At 42.0% G+C, this 23,409-nt stretch overlaps 1 protein-coding gene across 1 annotated transcript in view; it reads right to left on the reverse strand.

The window, feature by feature from the left end:
* Nucleotides 1–2,133: 2,133 nt before the first annotated feature.
* Nucleotides 2,134–23,409, reverse strand: part of PIP4P2 (phosphatidylinositol-4,5-bisphosphate 4-phosphatase 2) — a 71,744-nt gene continuing 50,468 nt past the window's right edge. The window contains exons 6-7 of the mRNA XM_044294911.1: nucleotides 5,440–5,530; nucleotides 2,134–3,215 (exon numbers count right to left, since the gene is read on the reverse strand). Coding sequence (XP_044150846.1) covers nucleotides 3,072–3,215; nucleotides 5,440–5,530 — 235 coding nt within the window. The 3' untranslated portion in view covers nucleotides 2,134–3,071. The remainder of the gene's footprint in view (nucleotides 3,216–5,439; nucleotides 5,531–23,409) is intronic.

Consider the following 23,409-nt stretch of genomic DNA (forward strand, 5'->3'; position numbering starts at 1 on the left):
CTGTAACGCCACATTTGACACAAAGGAGTGTCGAGGGAGTGCCAGCCCCGGCAACTTTACTAATGTAACACCAGGAAAAAGGTGTAAAACTTGCCGAAAACCTATGCCAGCTGGGGGAAGGCTTCGATTTTTCGGCAGGTGCCAAATGACAGTTCCAAAGAGGAGCCTAGCTTATGACGAGGTGCACGCCCTGTCATAAATAAGACGCATCTTCTGGCAGCAAAGCCGGAGTAAAAGGTACTAAAAAGACAGAGTCTTAATAAATGATCCCCATAGTTTTTTTATAACATTTTTCTGAACTTCTGTCTTTAGTGGAGTTTTAGGCATCAGCTTTTTTTTTATTTTACAGTAAAAAATGTTTTAAAAAAAGCCAGCTCCAGATGGTAGCTGAAGGTTAAGGGGAAATACGAAGCGCAGGACACATGTGTTTTTTGTTTAGTTTTTGTTTTTGCTCCTGGCGTTTTTTGTGTTCTTTTCAAAAAAATGCAGCACACTGGAGAATTTTTTAGGCATTTTCACGTCACCTCTGTAGTGGGAAAGCACCATGAAGAAAACAATAGCGGCAAGATAAGATTTATCAAAACCGGCTTGGTTGCCCATAACAACCAATAAGATCAATCCACTCATTTTCCAAAGATGCTCTGGAATATGAAAATGTGGAATCTGATTGGTTTCTACTAAGCCAGTTTTCCTTCAGTTTTGATAAATCTCCCCCATTGTGTGCAAAAAAATGACAAAAATGTAGATGGCCAAAACAAACAAAAAAACTTGGTTATTCTGGCTTTTTTTTGTGGTTAAAAAAAACCTCCCAATGGACCATTATGGTCCTTTTACATAAGCAGATGAACCCATCCTCATAAATTGCCCTGTCAGCAGCACATGCCAGGCAGACACGAGGTTGCTGCCAATAAGCGGCCATTTTTATACCCACATAAAAGATGTTTGCCAGCTGATCACTGGACGTATATCCACAGGGGGACAGATTGTCCGGCCGGCTAATCGTGGAATTCACATTGTTCCCATTGAATTCAAGGGAAGCAAACCAGAAGTTTCCAAAAACATTAAAAGATAAAACGGAGCATTGCCACTCTGGTCCTCCGCGTTGCCTCCTGCATGTCCATGTTCCAGTCCTTTAGTGATATTTACTTCCGCTGCAGCATGGGCATGGTCATATACTCTGCTGCAGCCACTGACTAGCTTTTAAAGTGGCGTGCTGCTTGTGGCCACATGACTGCTGACCATGCCCATGCTGCGGACGATGTCAACACTGCGCAGGGGCTGGAACATGGACATGCAGGAGGCAGCAGGTAAGTATGAATCCTTTGTTTACGGGGGCAGGCTACGGGCTCCCAGCAACCGTCAGATAGCTAGCGGAGGACACCGCTGCCATCACATGCAGCGATCTCCTCCTTGGCATGGGGAGGAGCAATCACTATACCATCACTGGTCCCCATGCAGGGCAGCGGTGTGTCGGTGGTGGATCGTTATTACACAGCACGATCTGCCACCTGCAGCATGCTTAAAAGTCACTACTGCCTGATGAACGAGCGTTTGCTCATTCATCGGACGTTTGGTGGCAGTATTAGACTGCCAGATAATCGCTAACTCAAATTCAAAGGAATGCTCGTTAGCGATCATCTGCCAGAAAATCTGGCAGTCCGAACACACCCATTAGGCAGCCATACATTCAATAGCTGTCAGCCGACACCTCTCTCTCCCCAGACTCCCTCCCGGACTCTTCTCTACGCCAACATATTCGGTCTGGCCGAGTGTGTGTATGTACTCAATGGGTAGAGAGGAGTAAGCTGCTGCCAGACACATCTGGCAGTGACTTATCTTCTGGGAGGACAAAAGGATCAGTTGAAAAGTTCACTTTGCCCAATCCTTCTCGCTACCTTCATCATCTTTCGGGGGAGAGTCAGGAGCTCCCCACACACATTAGACTGGTTTGGCTGACAACACGCTAATATGTAAGGGGGTCTTTAGCATCCAGGGCCTAGTGGTGAACTTCCGAGCAACATTCATATCATTTGGCATCCTCCGTTACAGCAGCCATGTCCTGGAACCAGTAAAACTATGCACCTTTCAGGGGAAAAAAAACAAAAAACAATACTAGTATTTTTGGATTTCGTATACAGTAAGGCCTCATTCCAACACATATACTTTACACAGGAAATCTACAGTATGTTCACTGCAAATAGTGACAGGAATCATTGATCTATCTGGAAGCCATGCCTCCAAAGGTCTATAGAAGTAGGGGCATGTGGTGCATGGATCTTCCCTACCCAATCACTGCTGCAATATAACCAATCTGTCACATGGACGGAGCCGGAACTAGAGATCTGAAGCCACAGTGCAAACAATAAGAGATATGGGAGTATTATTCTATAGCTGCACAATACCCATGGCACAAATGGACAATAAAGTATGGCCCGCTGGAAGCTTGTAGCGGTACAATGGATAGATGCTGGAACATGTAAACAGCGGAGATGTCCACAGCTTCAAAATCTAGCAGCGCGAAGAAAACTAAGTTGCATATTATGTAGTGCAATGGTATTCAGCTCATGTACAACTGCCTCCTATCAAAAAGCATCCCTCCCCACAATGAATATGGACGGTAGACCTTCACATTGACCTAGGCTTCCCAGACGCTCATTGAAATACAGGTCCAGGTACGCGCTAGCCTTCAATAGACGAGATACTGTAATTCAACAGCAAAAGGGTTTTCAACATTGAGGTCTTAATGGAATGTCCACCCTAAGCTTGACTGTGAAACCATGCACTGATGCCACCATCTCACATTTCACACCTTTGTCAAATTTTCCAGGCACCCACACCTGGAAACTCTAAACTGTGGTGGACTGCAGCTCAGTATTGGCATGAGTGCAAGCTGGGTACTTGGTGGAAAGTACCCCGCACACTAGGGTGGACATTCCCTTTCACGTGTTCAAGGCTAAGGAGTCCTTCAGTGTACAGATCTGAGGTAAATCCAGCCGTTTAGAGGTTAAAAACAAGATAATATCCAGAATCTTTAGCTGAAAATCACACAATACGATGGACTGATGTCAACTCTATGCAAAGGTGTGTTCCGGATAGCTGACTTTTATGGCTCCCCAGTAGCAGGCCCGAACAAGACAAACTAAGCCTAAGAGGTAAGCAACTGCCCAGGAGACGTATGTTGCGTGGAAGCGTCTGGCGAAATCTTGTGTGCCAACCTGAGAAGAAACAAAGAATTGAATTACTATGATTGGTTTGTGCCTTATCTGTACTGAAAATGGTTTTCCAGAAGATAGATCATCAATATCTTATCAGTTGTGTCCAACTCCTGCCCCCCCCCCCGCCCCCCCCCCCCCCCAAGAGGCCGCGAGCACTGCTGCCTCCTCACAGCACATCAAGCACAGCGCTGTAAACTGTATAGTGGCTGTGCTTGATATTTCAGCTCAGGCCCATTTCCTTGAATGAGACTGAGCTGAACCTAGACCATGTGACATCACTGGAGCAGTCTCTTCAAACAGCTGATTGGCAGGGGTGCTAAGAGTTGGACCCCCACCGATCAGATATTGATGACCTAGCCCGAGGATAGGCTTTCAATATTCTACTAATAGAAAACCCCTTTAAACTTTATACAGATAAATAAAAATTTGAGTAGTACTAGGGTATTAGCTATTAGGACATGTTCACACAATGTTTTTCCCATGCCGTTCACAGTCCACCTGCCATTGTTTTCAATAGGAAATTCTCCCCATTGTCTATACAACATGGATATTTCCATGACATAGCTCGAGTCAGACGCCAGCAAGGTGGAGGTGGGGCACAGCTACGGCCTGGTATTATTAAAGATGAGCTGGTTGGACCTTTTCGTGTTGATGATGGACTTAAAATCGCCTTCAAAACCTACTGCCAATTTTTAGAAGAAACTTTCTGCAATTAGTGGAACAGAAAAAACTCTGCAACTTTCAATAAAAAAATGATGATTATTATGTAGGACAACGCTCCATCGCATGCTTCAATGGCTAGCCAGTAAAGTCATTAAAGATGAAAGAATAACGACCTAAACCCCAGGGAGAATTTGTGGGCCCTTCTTAAAACAGAAGATTTACTGTGAAGGAAAACAGTCCACCTCGCTGACCAGTGCCTGGGAGGCCGTGGTGGCTGCTGCACAAAAAGTTGATCATCAACAGATTAAGGCTACTTTCACACTTGCGGCAGGCTGGTCTCCCTGTCGGATCCGTCCTTCCGCTGTTTCGCCGTATCACCGGACCACCGCTCCATCCCCATTGACTATAATAGGGACAGGGGCGGCGCTCCGGCGCAGTACGGCAGTGCACAGCGAATGGCCGCTGGACTAAAAGTCCTGCATGTCCGACTTTTTAGTCCGGTGGTCTCTGACCGCGAACTGCCGTACTGTGCCGGAGCGCCGCCCCCGTCCCCATTATAGTCAATGGGGACGGAGTGGCGGTCCGGCGATACGGCGAAACAGCGGAAGGACGGATCCGACAGGGAGACCAGCCTGCCGGATCCGTCCTGCCGCAAGTGTGAAAGTAGCCGAAGAAGCTGACAGACTCCATGGATAGAAGGCTTATGACTGTTATTGAAAAGAAGGGGGGCTGTATTGGTCACTGATTTTTTTTTTTTTTTATGTCAGAAACATTTATTTGTAAATTTTGAATTGAAAATGAACAAGTGAGACGGGAAAATGGCCCTTTTTCTTTTAGTTACATAATTCTGCACACTAATAGTTGCCCCCAATAATTATGTACATAAGATATTCTCCTAAGGCCTCATGCACGCGGCCGTTATTGCAAATTGAAGTCCGCAATGCACAGGCACCGACCGTAGGGCCGCTGTATGCTGACCCATTCACTTGAATGAGGTCCGTGATCCGCACGGTCAAAAAAGTAGTGCATGCACTACTTTTTTGCGGTGCAGAGGCATAGATAGAAAACCCACGAAGTGCTCTGTAGTGCTTCCGTTCTGCACAGCACTTTTCGGATTACGGACCCATTCGAGTGAACCCAAAGTGATGCGGCACACAAATGGCTGGAGCCCGCACATTGCGAACCCAAAACGGGCACTGGCCGTGTGCATGAGGCCTAAGAAAGCCAAAATCTAACTTTAAGGGCTCATGCACAAAACACAAACATATTTTGTTTCCGCGTCCGCTCATTTTCATTTGTCGTCTGTATGCGGAACCATTTGCTTCAATGGGGCCGTAAAAAAACTGAAATGAGTGTGCATTTAGTTTCCGTATGTCCGGTCATGTGCACGAGTCCTAATTCTCAAATATTGAGGTTTGAGGTTGGATTGACTGCGGCACTGTAGTTGTTCAATAATAAAATGAATCCTCAAAAATAATGTGTACCTGCATGATACTCAGTATTTAGCAATGGGAACAGCCCTGTAATAATCGTCAGGTGACTTCACATGTACATCACTTACAGTTAAGCCAACTCCTATAAAAATGCATATCATTCCCATAGTAATGTAAGCACAGCAGCGCCTGCGTGGTAGTGCACTTCCTACAGAGGATCTACAAGAAAAAATACACCAGTTAGAATAATGTATTAAGTTATCCTGTAAGATACATTCGGCTCATCCATCCTAGAAAACTGGCCCTTCTCATGGGATTAGCCATAATCTATGAAGGCATTTGCCGTGCATATATTTCCAAAAATGCCTTTAAAATATAATTTTTTAATGTTTTTATAGCACCAACATATTATGTAGCTCTGCACAGAGATGGACGCCATGCATATCAGTCGCTGACCTTCTAAAGATCTGTTCCAGGTCCGAACCAATGGTTTCATCAAGGTACCCCAGTTTCCTGCCACACTCTGAAAACATAATGGTGAGGGGTCTATTAACCTATCACTATGTTTTTGAAGTGTGGAAGGAAAAGGGAGCACTTAGAGGAACCCATACAAGCATCATCCAAATGTCACTCCTGGTTTGAACCTATAATGGGGACACTGGGAGGCTTCTACACAACTGTGGTGGGGGTAATGGAGGTGGTTTTTACACAACGTGTCACATGATCGCTGTGTCCAGTTAAGTGAAATCTTGTACAAGTATGCCACCACCTCAATCATTGTCACCCTGGCCCATAGCACAGGTTTTAGATTGGGCTAGGGAAGCAGAACCTAAGAAAACATGTAAAAACCCTCAGAACTTTCCATTTTAAGTCATATGAAAGCTATACTTTAGAAACTGGCCAACATCTTCCAGTCACAACTTGAAAATAAAAGGGAAAACTGTTTTATTATTTCAGGGACGCTTCCGTAAAAAGTGGGGGAGATTAATCAAAACTTGTGCAAAGAAAAGCTATCTTAGGGTGGGTTTACACTACCATTAAGGATTCCGTTATGGCTTTCCGTTATAACGGAAAATAACGGAATGCCCAGACAGAATGCAAAACGGAAGCCTTTAAAAGGCATTCTGTTTGCTTTCTGTCCTAATAGAAGTCTATGGGAAAGCATAACGGATCCGTCTGGGTCCTGTTATGAAAGACGGAAAACAAAGTCCTGTCTTTTCCGTCTTGCATAACGGGACCCAGACGGATCCATTATGCTTTCCCATAGACTTCTATTAGGACAGAGAGCAAACAGAATGCCTTTTAACCCCCTTAGGGACCGGGCTCATTTTCACCTTAAGGACCAGGCCAATTTTTGCAAATCTGACCAGTGTCACTATGTGGTGATAACTTTAAAACGCTTTGACTTATCCAGGCCATTCTGAGATTGTTTTTTGGTCACACTTCATGACACTGGTAAAATGGAGTAAAAAAAAAATCATTTTTATTTATAAAAAAAAAAAAAAGTACCAAAAATTGTTCCACAAGAATTAATGGAAAATAGAGAGACAATTTCAAAATTTCACTTTTTTGGCAGATTTTCCATTTTAATAATTTTTTTTCAGTTACAAAGCAAGGGTTAACAGTCAAACAAAACTCTATATTTATGGCTCCGATTCTGTAGTTTACAGAAACACCCCATATGTGGTCGTAAACTGCTGTACGGGCACACGTACGGGCGCAGAAGAAAAGGAATGCCATACGGTTTTTGGAAGGCAGATTTTGCTGGACTGGTTTTTTGACACCATGTCCCATGTCCCATCCTTGATGCACCCCTAGAGTAGAAACTCCAAAAACGTGACCCCATTTTAGAAACTACGGGATAGGGTGGCAGTTTTGTTGGTACTAGTTTAGGGTACATATGCTTTTGGTGGCTCTATATTACACTTTTTGTGAGGCAAGGTAACATGAAATAGCTGTTTTGGCACAGTTTTTATTTTTTGTTATTTACAACATTCATCTGACAGGTTAGATCATGTGGAATTTTTATAGACCAGGTTGTCACGGATGCGGCGATACCTAATATATATACTATTTTTTTTATTTATGTAAGTTTTACACAATGATTTTATTTTTGAAACAAAAAAAATCATGTTCTGGTGTCTCCATAGTCTGAGAGCCATAGTTTTTTCAGTTTTTGGGCGATTATCTTGGGTAGGGTATGATTTTTGCAGGATGAGATGACGGTTTGATTGGCACTATTTTGGGGTGCGTATGACTTTTTGATTGCTTGCCATTACACTTTTTGTGATGTAAGGTGCCACCGTTTTTTTAGTTTTTTTTACGGTATTCACCTGAGGGGTTAGGTCATGTGATATTTTTATAGAGCAGGTTATTATGGACGCGGCGATACCTAATATGTATACTTTAATTTATTTAAGTCTTACACAATAAAAGCTTTTTTAAAACCCAAAAAAATATGTTTTAGTGTCTCCATATTCTGAGCCATATATTTTTTTTTTTGGGGCGATTGTCTCAGGTATGGGCACATTTTTTGAGGGATGAGGTGACGATTAGATTGGTACTATTTTGGTGGGCATACTATTTTGATTGCTTGCTGTTGTACTTTTTGTGATGCAAGGTGAGAAAAAAATTGTTTATTTAGCACAGTTTTTTTTTTTTACGGTGTTCATCTGAGGGGTTAGTTCATATGATATGTTTATAGAGACGGTCAATATGGACACAGCGATACCCAATATGTATTTTATTTTAATTATGCCACAAACTGTAGTTGGCATCATCTCATCTGTGAGGCAATCATCTAGCCTTGACCATCATGCCTCACACTGTTGATCCTGTCTTCCTCTCCTCCACCCTATTGACCATCATGATATAACAAGCTCACTCTCATGGCAATATAGATTCAAGAATGACCCGACTTAACATTGTCTCTTATAATGTGAGAGGTACCCACTCCCCCGGCAAGAGAGGACAGGCGATTTACTCTCTTAAAAAAAAAAAAAAAAAAAAAAAAAAAAGGACATGCGTTTCCTGCAGGAAACACATTTTAAGAAAACAAACATCCCTACCATGAACAAGCAATATTTTTCTGATTTGTTCCACTCCGGCTCGGACAGCAGAGCATCAAAGGAAGTTAGCATTGGAATTAGCAAATACGTCTCCTTCTCAGTTTCTGAGAAGTGTATGGACTCAGAGGGTCGCTACCTCTTCATAAAGGGGAAAATAGGTAATTTTATGCTTACGTTCGGGAATATTTATGCTCCTAATAAAGATCAGATCCCATGGCTCATTAGGGTCCTTAAAAGACTCTCTCAGTTTGCAGAAGGTACACTAATCCTAGGTGGAGAATTTTTTTTATTTTTTTTTATTTGATTATCTTTATTAATTAATATATCAAAACATTACAAATATAAGAAAGGATGCAATTCCCCCCCAACCCCACTTCCCTAACCCCTCCCCTCTCCCCCTACCTGTGGTGCGTCAAAAAAAAATAAAAATAAAAATTATCACAGCTAATCAAGTCCTCCAACCGCCCCATATCTTAATCCACTTCTCCTCAGCTTCCCTCTGTTTATACATGATTTTCTCATAATTTTTTACCTTATCAATTAGATTTATCCATGTATTTATATCTGGAGTATATCGAGCGAACCAGGTCCGACTGACCAGCACTCTGGCCAGCATCAGTATCCTGCTCAGGGGGAGTTTTTGATACTTATGATTATTTATTTTGGAAAGATCATTAAGGACGAATACTTGTAGTTCAAAAGGGATTCGTATTTTTAGTTTATACATAATACAATTATTTATAGTGTTCCAATAGTTTATGAGTTCTGGACAAGTCCATATCATATGAAGATAATCCGCTCCTGCAGTGTCGCATTTAGGGCAGTTAGACGTGTCTCTTAATCCACATTTATTCATCCATAAAGGAGTAATATATAATCTGTGGCAAATATAAAATTGTACTAAAATATGGTTCTGGGATAGTGAGCCTAAGTTCCCAAAAATATTCTCCCACCCTTCTAATTGTAGATTCGGACAATCCACCTCCCACGCTCTTTGTCCTGGTGACTGTGTATCACTAAACCGTGCCTTAAGTAGTAACTTATATATATTTGAAATCTTTATTCTAGACAGTGTACCCCCTACCCAATCATTCAAAAAAGATGAATTATCTATATCCAACACCAGTTTATCGTCCAGACTGGATAGTACTGAGCGCAATTGAAGATACCTAAACCATGAAAGGTTTTCTATATGATGTGTCATCTCTATAAATGGTTTAATATCTCTATCTTTAACTACCTGTGAAATATACAAAATTTTATTCTTCTGCCAAAATGTGTCGGCTGCAATATCATCCAGCCTTTGTAAATACACATTATGCCATAGAGGCGTAAATGTAAGTGAACCCTTAACCTTCAACCATGTCCTAGTTGTAGCCCACACTTTCAGGAGTAATTTTATAGTCTCTCTGTAGCCTCGCTCATAGCTCTTCAATAGCCCGGATTCCAACAGGGTAAATATATTATTGTGAGCGTGACTATTTACCAACTTCCCCAGCAGTGCGCTGTTCTCCGATTCATAGCACATCAATAACTGGGCTGCAGTAAAATACCCTTTAAAGTAGGGGAGGTTTAAACCCCCGCACTCCACTGATTTATACAAATATTCCAACTTTATTCGAACTCGCTTTCTTCCCCATATTAAATCATTAATTATTCTTTCCATGAGTTTGAAGTACTTATCTTGTATCCAAATAGGTGTATTCCTAAGTACATAAAGAAATTGTGGTAGTATCACCATTTTAACCAGTGAAACTCGGTCAGCTCTGGATAGGGGAAGTCTCAGCCAGATCCCTATTTTAGCTCTAATCCTTACAATTATGGGGATCAGATTAATTTGTACAAAATTTTCAACCCGGGGTGATATAGTCAAACCCAAGTATTGAAAAGTGTCAACAATGTCCAACTGTGTCACAAGAACCTCTTTCTGTGGCAGGGGGTCTATTGGCATCAAGCTGGTCTTGGCCCAGTTTATAAGAAGACCGGACACCTCACCAAATGTTTTAACCGTTTGAATAATCCTAGGAAGAGTAATTTCCGTATGATCTATAAAAAAAAGAACATCGTCCGCATATAAGGAGATACGGTCTTGTGATCCTAGCGTACCAAATCTTTTAACCTGATCGTCCTGCCTGATGGCCATCGCAAGGGGTTCGATATAAATATCGAATAACAAGGGGGATAGTGGACAGCCCTGCCGCGTGCCTCTATTTAAATCAATACTCCTACTCAGGATTCCATTAAGACTCAATTTTGCCCTTGGAGATCTATACAATAACTTGAGAGTACCTATAAACTTTTCCCCAAAGCCCATCCTTGCCAGAACCTTCCAGAGGAAGCGCCACTCCACCCTGTCAAAGGCCTTAGAGGCATCCAATGACAGGATGGAGCGAGCGGTCCCCCCAGGGGCCTGAATATTAGAAAAGAGCCGATGCAAATTATGATGTGTACCCTTGTTTTGAATAAAGCCACTCTGATCCGGATGGACAATAGAGGAAATGACCCTAGAAAGTCTTGTAGCCAGAACCCTCGCAAGAAGCTTTACATCTGCATTAAGCAGTGAGATTGGTCTATAAGATTCTAGATCTAGAGGGTCCTTGCCTTTTTTTGGAATTCGTGTTATTACGGCTTCCATCATTGAATCTGGCAACTTCCCATCCTCCATTGATTCAGAAAATTAATGTTCCCACCACGTCCTAAAGAAATTAAATCATAGATTATTTCGTTCAAGCCAGTCCACGGCTTCTTCCGAGGTATCAAAAAATTGAATTTTGTCATTGAAAATAATCCGTAATTTTGCTGGGAACATAAGAGAATATTTAATATCCCTTTCTCTTAGCCTCTTTTTGACAGTCATAAATGTGCGTCTCTTTTCTTGTATATCTTTTGAGAAATCTGGAAAAAAGGCCAATCTGTTACCATTATATACAACCGGTGAACATTCCCTCGCCCTTCTCAAAAGAATATCTTTATCCCCTGTGGCCAATAACTTAACGAGAAATGTCAGAGGTTGTCTCCCTGGGATTGGTTTACCCCCTGGGACCCGATGAGCTCTTTCCATCATAAAAAAAAATGGAGAATTTAACGTGGCCCTAAACCCAATAATTGACACATCCAGCGGCAGATCATCTCTAAGCTGTCAAGCCCTGGCAAAATTAAAACACCTTCTACGCTCTTTACAATTAACTGATGTGTGGCGCGCTTTACATCCATTGGTAAAGGATTACACACATTACTCTGCGCCCCATAACTCCTCTCAAAGGATTGACTTTATATTCTTACCCGTTACTCACATACAATATTGCTGCTCATCTTCCATAAAACCCCAAGTCTTTTCTGACCACTCTTTAGTAGAGCTTAAATACACAATTCCTTCCTCACCCACTCCCACCAGATGCTGGAGATTAAACGACCCCCTGCTTAAATCTTCATATAATACAGAGAAAATGAAGAAACTTCTAGAAGAGTTCTTTGAGGTCAATGATAATGGGGAGCAGTGGTGTCGCCAAGGGGGGGGGGGGGGCAGAGAGGACCACAGCCCTACCTACATCACGCTATGCCCCCCCAACTGAAATGTTCCCCCAACTGAGCAGCTCGGGGGGTGGGGGGGGGGATGCGGCTGCCGCAGGGCACTTCCATTGCGCTCATCTCCATAGTCATCTGTATCGCCGATACAGATGCCTGTGCTAGTGCGGCGGGGCAGGGGAGGGAGAGGTGTGTCCCTTCCCCTTCCTCTGATTAGGCTGCAGGCACTAGGCCTGCAGCCTATCAGAGGAAATATCAAATACGTCCCACAGCGCAAATTACCATCGACCAGTCGCCAGAGTCAGGATAAGAATCTTTTATTGCAGCGATACAACGCGTTTCGGGGAATCACTCCCCTTCATCAGGTACAAAAAGCTGCACAACTTAAACAGCACAAAAGTGCACACATTTATACACACAAAGTACCGCCCATAGGCTGGTCACAGGGTCAAAGGGGGTGTTGCCTGATTGATTATACAACAGATATAATGTGTAAAACAGCAAGTCCTCATAAGGGACTGCTGGTGTACACATAACAACTATATTCATGCATTGTTAAACGAAAAATCACAAAATTACATACTTCCATAGTCACGTGACTTGACGATGTCCACTAAAAAAGGAAGAGGAAAGGGGGGGGGGGGGGCGGGGAGCCGGCCCTGTGATAAGAAATAATTTGAAACACATGCGCTTACTGATGACATAGTATTAGGTGTTCCATAAGCAGGTGCGGGTCACGTGATCGGGATTACAAAGGAAACACTCCGATGGAAGGGGAGGCAAGGCCGAACACGTGAGAGCCGTTGTTCAGGTTACAGGGACGCTTAGATGGTAAGAGGAGACAAGGTCAGGTCACGTGAGGACCGTTGTCTAGGTTACAGAGACGCTCCGATGGCAGGGGAGTAGTCTGTTCTATGGAGGGCGTGTTTTGTATTCCGGCTTCATCAGGTGATGTCAGGCTAGATCACGTGGAAGCCGTTACTTAGTAACAGAGACGCTCCAACTATATAGAGCGATCCGCTGTTTATAGAGATCAATCTGGCTTAGAATAAAGAGGCAAAATCGTTAGTGTATATTAGTGCACTAAAGACAGGGGGAGGTGGGGAAGTGACTCCCGAAAAAAGGGGGGGAGAGGGACTGTATATATGTGTGCATGTATATGTACACATATATACAGACCTGCATGTATGCAAATACACAATAGTATTAAATGCACATGAAGTGGCATAATGATTGACTAAAATGTATAAATATAAATATAAAAAAGAAATAAAATGGAAACATATGCATAATCACACACACATATATGTATGCCGTGTTATATACACACGTTTCCACTACTAGATCACAAATTACATAAGAATGAATTAAATACAAATTCCACATAAATGCCACATAAAATGAATAATAATTTTGATGATAATAAGAATAATAATATTATTTCCTGGGAAATATATATGTTAATATATCAGACAATCCAAGTATATAATTCACACTGAACCTTATCACCATGGCAACTGTTGCAATGGGGGTGAGTCTATAGGCACATGCCTAGAAGGTGCACATGTCCATCTACACATCCCACCAATTGTCTATCGATGTAGTTAATATCTAAAACCGTTATAATAATGTTAATATTAATAATATAACCTATTAATGGCCCAACAGTTCATAGGAGAGAACATTGGTGGATCCAATGAATGATGTATATCTAAACATAGTGTAATCAAGATGATTCCCATTCCTCTGGCTCTTGCATTTGTTGTTATTATTATAATGATGAATTGCAATGGATCTACAAATTAATTTCGAATGCCTCATTTAAACCCTGAGGATTCAAACTGTTCAATTTATAGATCCAGAACATTTCACGTCTCTTGATAGTTTTCATGATGTTCCGACTATCAGCATAAATCTGTTCTATGGGTAGAACAGAAATACTCGAGAAAAGGCCCTGATGTTTATCTGTAATATGTCTTGATACACTATGCTGCCTAAATTGTTTCTTGGTGTTTGAACGATGTTTGTTTAACCTATTACGCAATGTTTGTGTAGTGCGTCCCACATACTGTAGTCCACACTGGCATTCGAGTATATAGATCACATTGTTTGATCCACAATTCATTGATTGTTTGATGTTGAAAGACTCGCCAGTAGAGTTATTACAAAAGGAAGTGGAACTACGTATGGATAAGCAACACAAACATTTGGGTTGTCTACATTTCGAACTACCCAATGAAACTACAGTTGGCACTGTTGTTCTATTATAATCGGGTTCACGTAGTTTGCTGGGCGCCAACAAATTTTTTAAGGTTTTTGCTCTCCTAAAAATCAAGGGCGGGCAAGTTGGTAAGGATTTACCTATAAATGGATCTTTTTTGATAATGTGCCAATGTTTAGAAAGGATGTTTCTCACCTCTTTATGATTGCTACTGTAAGTGGTAATGAAATTGGTACTCCATTTAGTGTTTAGTTGTAGTTCATCATCTATCAGATCTTTCTGGCTAACTAGCAGACAGTCCTCTTGTGTGAGGGCCCTAGCTCTATTATAGGCCGCCTCGATGACTCCATGGGGATAGCCTTTTTTCTGGAATCTCTTACGGATTATATCACTTTGTAGGATAAAGTCCCTAGTCAAAGAACAATTCCTTCTTAGTCTTTTAAATTGACCAAAAGGGATATTTGTCTTCCACTTTTTGAAATGAAGACTAGAGTACTCAAGATAACTATTACAGTCAACTTGTTTAAAAAACGTACGGGTTTCAATTTCATCACCATTGGCATTCATTTCCAGATCCAAAAATTCAATTTTAAAACGATCATATGTCCCAGACACAGTAATACCCCAATTCGAAAAATTTAAAAATTGAATAAAATTCTCAATAGAATCGGAATCCCCATCCCATATAAAAAGCAGATCATCTATATACCGGCGATATAAAACAATGTTATCTGACCACTGGGTGGGTTTATAAATATGTTCATCTTCAAATACCCCCATGAAAAGGTTCGCAAAACTGGGTGCAAACCGTGTACCCATTGCGGTACCTTTACATTGGAGGTATAGTTGTTCACCAAAAGAGAACGTATTGTGTGTCAGAATAAATTTAATGGATTCTAATATAAAAGACTTCTGATCACCTGGTACTAAAGGATCTTTGTCCAAAAAATAATCAACACATTTGATGCCCAATTCATGATTAATGTTAGAGTATAGAGCCGTAACATCAAGGGCTATCCAAGAGTATGTATCCTTCCATACAATTCCCTGGGATATCCTCGTTGACTTGCAACTTGTCTCACTATGTGGACATTTTGCTACAAAAATATGTCACTCAGTTACCTTCATATTTAAAAGATTCCACTTCTCTGATAAAACTACTAAAAGGAATTGTATGGAAGGATACATACTCTTGGATAGCCCTTGATGTTACGGCTCTATACTCTAACATTAATCATGAATTGGGCATCAAATGTGTTGATTATTTTTTGGACAAAGATCCTTTAGTACCAGGTGATCAGAAGTCTTTTATATTAGAATCCATTAAATTTATTCTGACACACAATACGTTCTCTTTTGGTGAACAACTATACCTCCAATGTAAAGGTACCGCAATGGGTACACGGTTTGCACCCAGTTTTGCGAACCTTTTCATGGGGGTATTTGAAGATGAACATATTTATAAACCCACCCAGTGGTCAGATAACATTGTTTTATATCGCCGGTATATAGATGATCTGCTTTTTATATGGGATGGGGATTCCGATTCTATTGAGAATTTTATTCAATTTTTAAATTTTTCGAATTGGGGTATTACTGTGTCTGGGACATATGATCGTTTTAAAATTGAATTTTTGGATCTGGAAATGAATGCCAATGGTGATGAAATTGAAACCCGTACGTTTTTTAAACAAGTTGACTGTAATAGTTATCTTGAGTACTCTAGTCTTCATTTCAAAAAGTGGAAGACAAATATCCCTTTTGGTCAATTTAAAAGACTAAGAAGGAATTGTTCTTTGACTAGGGACTTTATCCTACAAAGTGATATAATCCGTAAGAGATTCCAGAAAAAAGGCTATCCCCATGGAGTCATCGAGGCGGCCTATAATAGAGCTAGGGCCCTCACACAAGAGGACTGTCTGCTAGTTAGCCAGAAAGATCTGATAGATGATGAACTACAACTAAACACTAAATGGAGTACCAATTTCATTACCACTTACAGTAGCAATCATAAAGAGGTGAGAAACATCCTTTCTAAACATTGGCACATTATCAAAAAAGATCCATTTATAGGTAAATCCTTACCAACTTGCCCGCCCTTGATTTTTAGGAGAGCAAAAACCTTAAAAAATTTGTTGGCGCCCAGCAAACTACGTGAACCCGATTATAATAGAACAACAGTGCCAACTGTAGTTTCATTGGGTAGTTCGAAATGTAGACAACCCAAATGTTTGTGTTGCTTATCCATACGTAGTTCCACTTCCTTTTGTAATAACTCTACTGGCGAGTCTTTCAACATCAAACAATCAATGAATTGTGGATCAAACAATGTGATCTATATACTCGAATGCCAGTGTGGACTACAGTATGTGGGACGCACTACACAAACATTGCGTAATAGGTTAAACAAACATCGTTCAAACACCAAGAAACAATTTAGGCAGCATAGTGTATCAAGACATATTACAGATAAACATCAGGGCCTTTTCTCGAGTATTTCTGTTCTACCCATAGAACAGATTTATGCTGATAGTCGGAACATCATGAAAACTATCAAGAGACGTGAAATGTTCTGGATCTATAAATTGAACAGTTTGAATCCTCAGGGTTTAAATGAGGCATTCGAAATTAATTTGTAGATCCATTGCAATTCATCATTATAATAATAACAACAAATGCAAGAGCCAGAGGAATGGGAATCATCTTGATTACACTATGTTTAGATATACATCATTCATTGGATCCACCAATGTTCTCTCCTATGAACTGTTGGGCCATTAATAGGTTATATTATTAATATTAACATTATTATAACGGTTTTAGATATTAACTACATCGATAGACAATTGGTGGGATGTGTAGATGGACATGTGCACCTTCTAGGCATGTGCCTATAGACTCACCCCCATTGCAACAGTTGCCATGGTGATAAGGTTCAGTGTGAATTATATACTTGGATTGTCTGATATATTAACATATATATTTCCCAGGAAATAATATTATTATTCTTATTATCATCAAAATTATTATTCATTTTATGTGGCATTTATGTGGAATTTGTATTTAATTCATTCTTATGTAATTTGTGATCTAGTAGTGGAAACGTGTGTATATAACACGGCATACATATATGTGTGTGTGATTATGCATATGTTTCCATTTTATTTCTTCTTTTTTATATTTATATTTATACATTTTAGTCAATCATTATGCCACTTCATGTGCATTTAATACTATTGTGTATTTGCATACATGCAGGTCTGTATATATGTGTACATATACATGCACACATATATACAGTCCCTCTCCCCCCCTTTTTTCGGGAGTCACTTCCCCACCTCCCCCTGTCTTTAGTGCACTAATATACACTAACGATTTTGCCTCTTTATTCTAAGCCAGATTGATCTCTATAAACAGCGGATCGCTCTATATAGTTGGAGCGTCTCTGTTACTAAGTAACGGCTTCCACGTGATCTAGCCTGACATCACCTGATGAAGCCGGAATACAAAACACGCCCTCCATAGAACAGACTACTCCCCTGCCATCGGAGCGTCTCTGTAACCTAGACAACGGTCCTCACGTGACCTGACCTTGTCTCCTCTTACCATCTAAGCGTCCCTGTAACCTGAACAACGGCTCTCACGTGTTCGGCCTTGCCTCCCCTTCCATCGGAGTGTTTCCTTTGTAATCCCGATCACGTGACCCGCACCTGCTTATGGAACACCTAATACTATGTCATCAGTAAGCGCATGTGTTTCAAATTATTTCTTATCACAGGGCCGGCTCCCCGCCCCCCCCCCCCCTTTCCTCTTCCTTTTTTAGTGGACATCGTCAAGTCACGTGACTATGGAAGTATGTAATTTTGTGATTTTTCGTTTAACAATGCATGAATATAGTTGTTATGTGTACACCAGCAGTCCCTTATGAGGACTTGCTGTTTTACACATTATATCTGTTGTATAATCAATCAGGCAACACCCCCTTTGACCCTGTGACCAGCCTATGGGCGGTACTTTGTGTGTATAAATGTGTGCACTTTTGTGCTGTTTAAGTTGTGCAGCTTTTTGTACCTGATGAAGGGGAGTGATTCCCCGAAACGCGTTGTATCGCTGCAATAAAAGATTCTTATCCTGACTCTGGCGACTGGTCGATGGTAATTTGCGCTGTGGGACGTATTTGATATTTCCTGTATTCATCATCTTCATGGAGGCTCCAGGCGTCTCCACTTAGAAGATTCTTTTGGATCCCGTGGCTGCAGACCATCTTACCCAAGTGTCCAGACATATTATACAAACTTCTATTAGTGTTGTGCCTACTTTGCACAACCACGTAAGGTGAGCCTTGCAAGTTATTCTCTACCTACATTTGTACTCACAGAATTACCCTATGGTGCGCACATCTGTTTTTTTACAGTTTTACCTAGCCTGCTATATCGTATGCAGCCTATCAGAGGCCGGCGCAGGCGGTGCGATGACGTCATAGTGCCACTTGAGCCGTACAGCGCGGAACACAGGCCGGAAGACGCCTGCATCACATTGCTGACATGGAGGTAAGTATAAGTGTTTATTTTTTTTGATATGTACAATAGTTTTACAGGCACATGATGGGGGGGGGGGCTCTTGTTACTGGCACATGATGGGGGGCTCTTGTTACTGGCACATGATGGGGGGGCTCTTGTTACTGGCACATGATGGGGGGGCTCTTGTTACTGGCACATGATGGGGGGGCTCTTGTTACTGGCACATGATGGGGGGGCTCTTGTTACTGGCACATGATGGGGGGGCTCTTGTTACTGGCACATGATGGGGGGGCTCTTGTTACTGGCACATGATGGGGGGGCTCTTGTTACTGGCACATGATGGGGGGGCTCTTGTTACTGGCACATGATGGGGGGGCTCTTGTTACTGGCACATGGGGGGGGCTCGTGTTACTGGCACATGGGGGGGGCTCGTGTTACTGGCACATGATGGGGGGGCTCTTGTTACTGGCACATGATGGGGGGGCTCCTGTTACTGGCACATGATGGGGGCCCCTGTTACTGGCACATGATGGGGGGCCCCTGTTACTGGCACATGATGGGGGGCCCCTGTTACTGGCACATGATGGGGGGCCCCTGTTACTGGCACATGATGGGGGCCCCTGTTACTGGCACATGATGGGGGGCCCCTGTTACTGGCACATGATGGGGGGGGCTCTTGTTACTGGCATATTATTGGGGGCACTTATTACTGGCACATTATTGGTGGGCACTATAGGGGCATCTACTGCGGCCACAAAGAAGAGGTGTTTTATATGGGGGGCTCTGTACAGTAGCATTTTATACTGGGACACATTATGGTGGGTACTATGGGGAAGGAGGGAGAGGAGTACTATGGGGTCATCTACGGGGGTCACTAAGAAGGGGTATTTTATACTTGCAAATTACGGGGGACACTGAGGGCCTCTACTGGGGCACTATATATGGGGCATTTTATACTGGTACATTATGGGGGGCACTAAGAGGAAGGGGGGAGAGGAGCACTATAGGGGCATTTACTGGGGGCACTATATATATAGGGGTATTTTTTACTGGCACATTATGGGGGCACTATGGGGACATTAGCTCAACTGGGGGCATTACAAGGGGGTATTTTGTGCACTGTCACATTATAAAAGGAGAATTATTTCTACTGGGGGACGCATTATGGGGGGCTTTATTACTCCCCCATGGTATGAGCCCCCTAGTAGCAGCACCAGCCTTTCCCTGCTCTGCTATCCCACTGCACCCTTCTCCAAATCCTTAATATAAAATCTTTCTCATTAGGATAAAACACAACATCAGCTCCACCGAGCCCCCAGCCAAAGTGTGGAAGTGGTGTCTTAGATCCCCAAGGGCCAAGTAATTGTAAGTTTTTATGTAAAATATATTTATGTTATACACATATAGCATACACTGTGCCCCACAATATACAGTATACCTCTACACTGTGTAGTCTGTTCTATAAGCACCATTGTTTTGTGGCGGCGGATAGAAAATAATCTTAGAAAGTACTTAGAAAGTAAGCTTACGCGAAACGCGCGTTGGGACTTTTGGATCACTATTTTGGTATTAATGCAATTCTTTGTTTTTCATACTGTTCATTTTATTGTCCATGTACATTGCATCTTTTGCACTTTGCACTTTAATATCTATGTACTGTATTTGGCTCCAATATCTTGTTCATGGCTTTGGTTAGGTCATTGTAGTACACTCTTCATTCGTGTATTTATTAATTATTTAGTATCTCTTTGACCTTTTCATTAACTGTTTTTACATGTTGTCCATATTGTGATCCTCTTCCACCCTGTGTGTCTCTTACCCACCACTGTATTGTCCATCATTGTATTTGATCGGATTTTCCCTTATTGGGAACCATAATAAAGTTTTTATATATTGTTAGTCGTGCTTTGCCTTTTTCTCCTTTTTTGGTGTTGATACTTGCAGCACAGATAGATGCTGAACCTCAGATTAAGGCTAACCTAATAACTGACTTCCTTTCATCTCGCTCTCTTCCCCAAATTACTACTGCTCAATCCCAAAAACTCTGCTCTCCCATCACTGATCAAGAAATAAAAGCTGCAGTATCCACTTTGCCAAAAAACAAATGCCCCGGTCCAGATGGCCTGACCTCTTTTTTACTATTCTACCCGTCTGGAAATTCTGCTCCCATACATCGGCAAACTATACAACTCAGCACTATCCGGTGTTCCCTTTTACAAGCAGACACTTCTGGCGCAAATCTCAGTCATTCATAAAGAAGGGAAGGACCCAATGTACTGTAGCAACTATCAACCCATTTCTCCACTTAACATAGATCTAAAGCTTTTTGCAAAGATCCTGGCCCAAAGAATACAAAACAGCCGTCCCTCTTTGATCTCTCCTGATCAGGTGGGATTTGTAAAGAGTAGAGAGGGGAAGGATAATATATACAGAGTTATACAACTCATTGCCTATGCAAAATCCTCGACTAAACCTAAGCACAGATGCTGAAAAGGCATTCGACAGAGTAGACTGGTCCTTCCTCAGGGCCTCACTAGCGGCTTTCGGTGTCCCATCCACGTTCATTGAAGCTATTTTCACTATATACACGGGCCCCACCGCCAGAGTATGGATCAATGACGCTCTGTCGCCTGTATTCCCCATCTCCAACGGTACCCGACAGGGATGCCCTTTATCTCCTCTTCTTTTTGTATTAACAATGGAAACAATACTAAAGAAAATAAAGGTTAGATGACCGGCTACAGGGAATTAATTGCGGTGGAAGGGAACACAAGGCCGCAGCGCAGCATATGCGGACGACCTATTATTAATGCTAGCCAATCCTTCTGAATCGCTCCCCATAATAGAACACCTTTTTAAAGAATTAAGACAGATATCCAACCAAAGTGAATATGAACAAGTCGCAGGCCCTCAACATATCACTCCCCAAACGTACAGTCACTGCATCAACTACTTCTCCTTTCGACTGGTCACAACCTACAATTACATTCTTAGGAGTTAAAATCTCCTCAGAGCCCAACCAGCTATATAAAAATAATTTCCCACCCTTACTGCATGAGATATCTAAAATCCTATCCTCCCATATATCTCCTGGTCCGGGCGTAAAAATATTGCTAAGTGGCTCATTTAGCCAAAAATGACGTACCTATTACAAGCACTCCCTATCCATATCCCCAACACTTTCTACACTATGGTGAGTAGGATATTTTCAAGATACATATGGAACTAATGTAACATCCCGAAGTATGTTACTAAACTCTCTTTCCCTGCTACAACATGTTAAGTGTAATTTTATTGTCCGTCTATATAAGTATATTGTCATTAATGTCATTTAATGTATATTCTAGGCCTGTTTTATATTATGCTGTAATTTCCCTGTACACCAGCAGGTGGCAGCAATGTGTTCAGCAGATCATAGCCAGTTTAGTATTGCTAGACTGGAATAGTTCATTCCAGTTTTAGCTCCCCCTCCTCTGTGAGCAGAAGTGGGCTGGTCCCATGTCCTGTCTCATGGGGAGAAGAAGGAAGTTTAGTTAGTGTACCAGCTACGCCTGCTTGGGGTAGGCTGTGTTAGTAGGAGCTCCTAGAAACAGGGATCCCCAGACAGGGTCTTGCCTCGGCTGATGCCAAAGATCACTCTTCCCAGCCTGAGCCACCAGCCTCAGCTGGTTGACAAGAGAAGCAGCCACCTCCAGCCTCCAGGAAGAAGCATCCCCTGTGAGCCAAGCTGTGAGTACATATCCAGAGTCCAGGAGAAGCCAAATTCCTCCTCAGTTAGTCAGGCCCATTACAAGCAGAAGACAGACAGAGCAGAAGATAAATACCTGCTAGATTTTCCAGGCACATAGTATAGAAGCAGAAGAGGTATTGATCCCTGCCATACATTGATATATACTGCTGGGACCTAAGACTATTGCTGTAACTTGTATAGATTTAAAGCTGCCATTCAGTAAAGACAAGTTGGATTATATTTCAAGTCTGGATCTCATTTACTGCTACCAAAGTTCCTCAATTACTCCTATTAACAACACTCATTTTATTGCAAGTGAGCCAGGATCCAGGCGTCCAGCCATGCCCAGGTAGGAGACACCGTTGACATTACACAGAGACATTATCCCCCTCTGGCATTCCTCACCTGGTACATGAGCTATAACATCTTAAAGGGCCCTGCTACAGTACCTGCGCAAGCTGCAATTGGCGTCACAAACTACTCAAAAATATATATACATATCCTGACCCACTGCATCATTGGCCACGGTACCACGCCCTGACTCACTGCACTATAAGAAACCGAGAATTAAATATTCTACGCTTCAACTCCCACAGAGATTTGGCGGTATAGACCTACCCGCTCCACATGCATTTGTCAGAGCAGTCCACCTGAACAGAATTGTCGACTGGATCAGAAGTCCACCTCATAAGCTTTAGATTGGCATTGAAGAAGAAATAGCAGGTTACCCGCTTAGAGACTTAGTACTTTCTGATTAAAATAGCCTTCTATCCACCAAAACACATAATCCTCTTATAAACGAAGCCTGGAACACAGGCGAAATCCACTCAATTTGCTCTCCTTTCCCTTCCCCACTATTACAAATCAGAGACATATTATATAGCCCCGATCGTGCCCACAACGGCACCATACGACTGAGATTAAAAACAATAAGACCACTATTGACTACTTAATCTCAGCCGACAATTCCTCCCCTCAGAACGCTTTCCGATCTACTAAACTGTCCTTCCCTATCCCAACTACTATACAACAAG

The sequence above is a fragment of the Bufo gargarizans genome, chromosome 5, assembly GCF_014858855.1.
Source record: "Bufo gargarizans isolate SCDJY-AF-19 chromosome 5, ASM1485885v1, whole genome shotgun sequence".
Lineage (NCBI taxonomy): Eukaryota > Metazoa > Chordata > Amphibia > Anura > Bufonidae > Bufo > Bufo gargarizans.